Consider the following 6,271-nt stretch of genomic DNA (forward strand, 5'->3'; position numbering starts at 1 on the left):
TTATTTATTTTGCCAGTGAATGTAAGAGCAATAGTATACATTACTTTGCCATCTATTTAGGAAAAATCTAAAAAGCTGAAGGATAATGTAAAGCCATGTTCACTCTGAGATGTAAACATAGACAACATTTTGATTCTTAGAAAAAAAATCCATTCTCTCCAAAGGAAAGCTGTCTGTTTTTCTTACGTTGAAATAAAAGTGCTTAAAAGCATTGTTGGAAACCAATTTTTAATTTTCCATTTAATACAGCCTAAAGTGTAATTAGCTACATTTGCAAAAGGGATTTATTTTGTTAAGGTCCAAGATGAGTCTTTATCACACAGCAATGTGTTTTTCCAGAAGCAGACTTGTGGGCCATGATTGAATTACATTATGTGTACAATCAAATTCCATTATAATACACTGCCAGGCATTTAAGAAGCTGCCAATGAAGCTGACTTTGTAAGAAATTGACTAGTTATTAATTTCAATTTATGAAGAATGACAATTAAGAGATGTTTGAAGGACTTTAATAAATCAGAAAGCTGTTTCAATTTTTTTTTTACATTTTATTTTCTTAGCATAAAGGGATATTTAATATCTAATACATCATTCTTTAAAAAAATGGGGGAAATATTTAGATACTATGAGACTCATTTACATTCTGCATTAGCAGATAGACTAGACTACCTTTTTCTTCAGTTTGATTATTCTAGTATGTAGAAACCCATCAACAAGCATAGCAAGTCCAGTCTATGAAGCTGGAGCTTGAGTAAAAGCAGCATTCCCACCAGATTTCCTGTGCATAGCAAAGGAGATGCATCTGGTACACTAAGACATGCTTTAACTTACTGTACAACTGAATCAATTCACTTCACAAAAGGGTATAATTGCAATAGTAAAATAATTAACATTGTTCTGAGGTTATACTCCACAAGCTAAAAACCTAGGTGCACTCATTTAAGGCATTCAAAACATAAGGCTCTGAGGCTGTTGTTTCATGCATAAGGTTAATATAAACCATGTAGTATTTATATATTTCTACACAAATACCTCCAGTTTATCTGAACGCATCGGTTTTGGACCAGCAGCTCCTGGCAATGCGAGAGGTGGGTTTCCAGAAAACAGAAGAGGTGTGTTTGGTAAAAGTTCAGCAGGAACCAGGCCCATCCCAGGATGAGTTAAGTAAGGATTGAAAGCCATGGTAGGATTAGCTGCAAGTGATGGAGTCATAGGAAAGGCAGTCTGTATGTTTGAAAGAAAAAAAAAGTGTTAGAATTAAACAGATTATTCCTATTAATACACAAGGAGGCATTCTTTTAGAAAGGCTAAGCATATAAAAATTTGTCATTGTTTCTCCGACTTATTTTGAGTCTTATACTAATTTCATATAGGATTTATTTTAAACCAACAAATATCTTTAAGTATCAAATTTCTTGGTAAACTGATAAAACGAGTCACATAATTTTAATAATCATGAGTTAGCCAAATTTCACCTCATTGATGGATTTTGTTCCAAATGTGTTTTATTTAGCACTTTCCTTTTTACCTTAAAATCATGCCACCCGCCCTGACCGGTTTGGCTCAATGGATAGAGCATCGGCCTGCTACTTTTATGAATCGTAATGTAAATATCTGATATGCAGGATGGTCTTAGGCGACCCCTGTGAAAGGGTCGTTCGACCGCCAAAGGGGTCGCGACCCACAGGTTGAGAACCGCTGCTCTATAAAGACATTAGTGCCATGCTGTGCAACTTGTAGTGTTTCACTGTGTATTACTGATAGCATGTGTTCTTTCTTACTTTCTTGTTATTTCTTTCACTAAAAAAAATAATAAAACTGTTACACTGACAACCAACCTCTGCCAAAACCTCTGCTAAATCACATTAATAGGGATAATTCGAAATACAAGATGAATAGGAAGTTGTAGACCACACTTAACTTGGAAGGAAGGACTTCTGCATTAGCACTCTACCTTAGATGAGTTTATCAAATTAGCTAATTTGACATTGGGAAGGACGGGATAAACCCTTCCCCCTGAAAACTGGTAAGACTCACTAGGGTGATTAGAGAAGACTTGGGGGACAAGAGTTTTAAGAGGAAAGGGGCAATACCAGGTACCAGGAAAGATGATGGAACAGTCTGAAAGGTTCTTTTAAAGTTTGTGGACAGTCAGCCAAGGGTTTATCCAGGCTAACTAGGTACTATGATGGAAGAAACTATACAGACATGTCACATTTTTTATTGAATAAGATATGAAGGTCCAGTAATTAGCTGATGCGATATCATCTTTTATAATGAGGTAGAAATCTCTTGGAAAGAGCCACCCAGGCATACTTCCACAAAAATGCAGACTTTATCAATTTGATAATGTATGATTTTCTCAAAATCACCAAGAATCTCTCATTATAAAATCTCCATATTTGAACCACACAATAGTATGCTTTGTTGTACTTCTTTTTTTCTCTCTTTCATAGTAAATTTCTAACTAAAGTCACTATCCTATTCCTAGATACTTTTTGCTTTTGCCTTTTAAAGAACTGAGAAGAACCATTATTACATTTTAAAAACTATTGAATTAAAAGAAAGATTACCTGTGAGTGGATTTTCCAGATTAAAAACACCATTAAAGACTAATAAATACTGATCAATTAATAATAATTAAGCCTAATGTACATAGAAGCAATGCATCCTGTTTACAGTAGCACTGAAGTTCCTTTAACTTTTCCTTTCTTTTTAGGGTGAAATTTTTTTAGGTTAACTTCTGCTTTCTTTGGATTATATTTCAACCTTCTTAAATTTGTTACATACCCCACAGTTCAAAAACTGTGAAAATAAGCTGTAAATTAATTAAAGGTCTACCTAAAAAGTGCAAGGAGCTTGCTAAAAATGTTTAGGTTTTCACCACATACTACACTGTTCCATGTTTAGGTTTTAAAATGAGTATTATGTTTTATAATAATTTCCTCCTTGAGTACAAATTTCATTCAATAACACTGTTATTAGAAGAAGCAATTCTTCTACTTCCAGAAACTCCTGAGGTTTTTACTTATTTTCAAATGGACATTTCTGTTTTCTCACTACCATCTCTGCCCCAGGGTAACTACTCCATTTCATGAATTTGAACATTCAAGGGTTCAGATTTGGGTAACAGCACTCCCCCCCCCCGCCCCCATTAAGCCAAGAAACCTGCAAGCTTGCACATTCAGCTTTAATAAGTAAATTTAATCCTGCTTATACCTACATTGCAGCCTTAAATTTCATTTGAAATAATATAAACTGTTCCAAGGGGTAATCTTTGTTTTAAAGAAAAAAGTTCCTAGCAGGTTGAATGTGATTTCTATTTATAACCTGAAATGGTCTAGACTCTAGACACGTTAAATATGTTTCAGATATTCATTTGAACCTAAATTATTTTCTAAATATTTGAAAATATGAGAAGACTTTTCCTCCTAAAACCAGAGGTGTGGGTTTTCAGTTTTCTCTGAGTTTTATAAAACCGACAAGAATGGTGAAGACAATTGACTTTATGAATAAAAGATCACCTAGAGAATTATTTACCCTCACTGTCTCTAGCAGGATTAGCTCCTAGAGTAGGAATTCCCACAGATTCCCTAGAAACTCTAAGGGCCTTAGGAAATGCCTCCTAAAAATCAGTGAATTGTCTCTAGAACAATGCCCCCTAATCTTTTTTAGTCTTGGATTTCTCTGAGAGTCAGATCAAAGCTGCATGCAATCTCCAGAAGTTCAAGGACCTGTCTGCCTTGTTTTTGTATGGCCAAGTTGGTAACAATGGTTCCTACATTTTTAAATGGTTAAAAAAATAAAAGATAAAAATATTTCATAATGCATGAAAATCATTTGAAATTCATATTTTAGTGTCCACAAATAAAGTCAACTGTGCTCATTAGTAGATCTGTATTACAAAAAGTTGTGGATACTTGTTTTCTCTCTTGCCTACATATATCTTCAACTTTGCCCATTGTCCCACAAAGCCTAAAATCTTTACTATTTAGTCATTTACAGGAAAGTTTGTTGACCCTCATCCTAGAGGATTCCCAAAAATAAAGCACTCCATCAATTTCTGGATTAAAGTACTAATTATATATAAATCTATTGATGTGAATTTAATACTTTTTGGCAAGATTCTAGAAGTTGAAAACGTTTGGCTTTAGAAACCAATACTGAAGTATTCACTGAAATGTTCCTTTAAGTTGTCACTAAAATTAGGATTCTTAACTACTTGTTAATAGAAGAATAACTACTCAGTGACAAAGACAGATGTAATCCTATACAGGCAAAATTTTAGGAGTCACCACATATTGGTCTAAAAGGATTTTGAAGCACCACTGAATAATAATATAATTCAATGAAAAACTATGCCTCAAATATATATGTCCAGTTTACACATACACTTTAGAAACATTGATTTAATACTTAAATGGGTTATTCCTCAAGCTAGTATAAAGAAATAAATGGTAAATATTATGCTAAATCAATCTTTGTGTCTCCCCAACAGCCTAGATCTATTTGTAGTTATTTCAACAATATCCGAGGTCAGTTACAATTATTGTTGGGTGAATGCAAAGTCACTTTGGCTAATCCTGGACAGAAAGGAATATAATTGAGGCCTTTCATCTCTGAGGTCCTATTTAGAGGTGGATGACTAAACATTTTTTTTATAGGATGGTAAACATTTGGTAACAATTTGTTGACTTGATTTTAATACCAGAAAAATAGTCCTCTTAACTTTTACTAGCACCCATAATACCTTAGTTTTATTGCTCATTTAAAAGAATTTATATGGTACAAAAGGAAGCTTGTTTCACCATCACCATGCATATTTCTATCCTTAGATTATCCCAAAGCACATTGAAATGTATAATTTTAGTTTCTATCAGACTTTAGTAACTGTTCACATGGGGCACAAATGAATAATCTTGGTCTCATAGTTTTTGCTTGGTCATCTCCACACTCTGTGTGTGAATTTTTCCAGGGACTGGAGTGGCCAAAAGGCACAGCATGAGACCCACATAACCTCCAATAGTTAATTGGTCCCTCGGTAATTGAGAGTTAACTTTATAAACAGACACAAGCAGATAGTGGTGTTTATGTACTAATCATACTTGTTAATGAATAAGTCGCCATGGCTCCAGAGAACGCTAAGGAAAAAATAAGTTCAAGGGTCAAAAGTAGATAGCTGTTCTCACCTAGACCTGGATTTTCTGACCTTATTAGTCACAGAAGTCTCTAAGTAAGAGGAAGCATTGAAGGTAGGCAGGTAGGTGAAGGATTAATAGATTATTGTGGGTATAAAAGGTGTAAAGTATAGCATGCAAGAGAGGACAAATCCTGATTTGGATCTGCCTGTATTGGGTGGAGGACAAGCTACAAAATAGGCCAGGAGTTATAACGGCGAACTTACACACAGATCAGCATATCACCAAAAGATGACTAGAGGTAAGGATCTGGAAAGAGGGCAAATGACTTCTTCCTTATATGGACAAGGCATTTTTTACTTTGTTCCCAAGAAGTGAACAAGAACTAACCTAAAAATTACTTGTTGGTGAACCACAATGTAATAGTAATGACAATTCACTTAACTTTAGCATTCGACTAGAAAAGGAAAAGTATTTTTATAAAATCAAATGGCTACTCAATTTAAACAAAAGGTATGAAACTAAATATAGATTTTTTGAGGAGAGGAATGGCAAGATCTTAGAAAAGCAAAAAACAAACAAACAAACAAAAAAACACATGGAGGCTGGAGACTATAAATATCTCAGTGCAACTCCAGGATAAATGGATGCCAAGGGTTATAATGATCAGGAGTTCAACAAACAACCACCACAACCACCAAAATAACACAAATCAAAACAAAACCTTGCATGGTAATAGCAAGATAGCTATATACAGAAAAAAGAAAAGCCCAAAGCTATAAAAATACAGATTAGGTATATATCAGAAAGTAATGGGGTAAAAAAAACACATTAATTGACCATCTTACCATTGTCATACTTTCATAGAGTGTAGAGATTGTTTCTAGTTCATCTTTTTATCCACCTCTTATTCTTTTAGATGTTTGGCACAGAGCAGATGCTCAATAAATATTTACTGAATTGAGTGAAAAGGGATTCCTAAGCCATTGACTACTTTTATGATTACCAATTAGAAAAATCCAATTTAAAAAACAGATTGTCAAACTGCAGCTGGAAGGCCGGGGAGGGTTGGGGGGCAGGAGGGAAGGGGGTAAGAGATCAACCGAAGGACTTGTATGCATGCATATAAGCAT

General features: G+C 34.4%; 1 protein-coding gene across 10 annotated transcripts in view; it reads right to left on the reverse strand.

The window, feature by feature from the left end:
- MBNL3 (muscleblind-like splicing regulator 3) overlaps positions 1–6,271 on the reverse strand; it is a 124,376-nt gene that overhangs the window by 18,418 nt on the left and 99,687 nt on the right. For all 10 annotated transcript variants that reach the window (XM_005872812.2, XM_014545005.1, XM_005872814.2 and 7 more), the window contains one exon: positions 1,033–1,224. In XM_005872812.2, the coding sequence (XP_005872874.1) occupies positions 1,033–1,224 (192 nt within the window). The remainder of the gene's footprint in view (positions 1–1,032; positions 1,225–6,271) is intronic.

The sequence above is a fragment of the Myotis brandtii genome, unplaced genomic scaffold (assembly GCF_000412655.1).
Source record: "Myotis brandtii unplaced genomic scaffold, ASM41265v1 scaffold393, whole genome shotgun sequence".
NCBI lineage: Eukaryota > Metazoa > Chordata > Mammalia > Chiroptera > Vespertilionidae > Myotis > Myotis brandtii.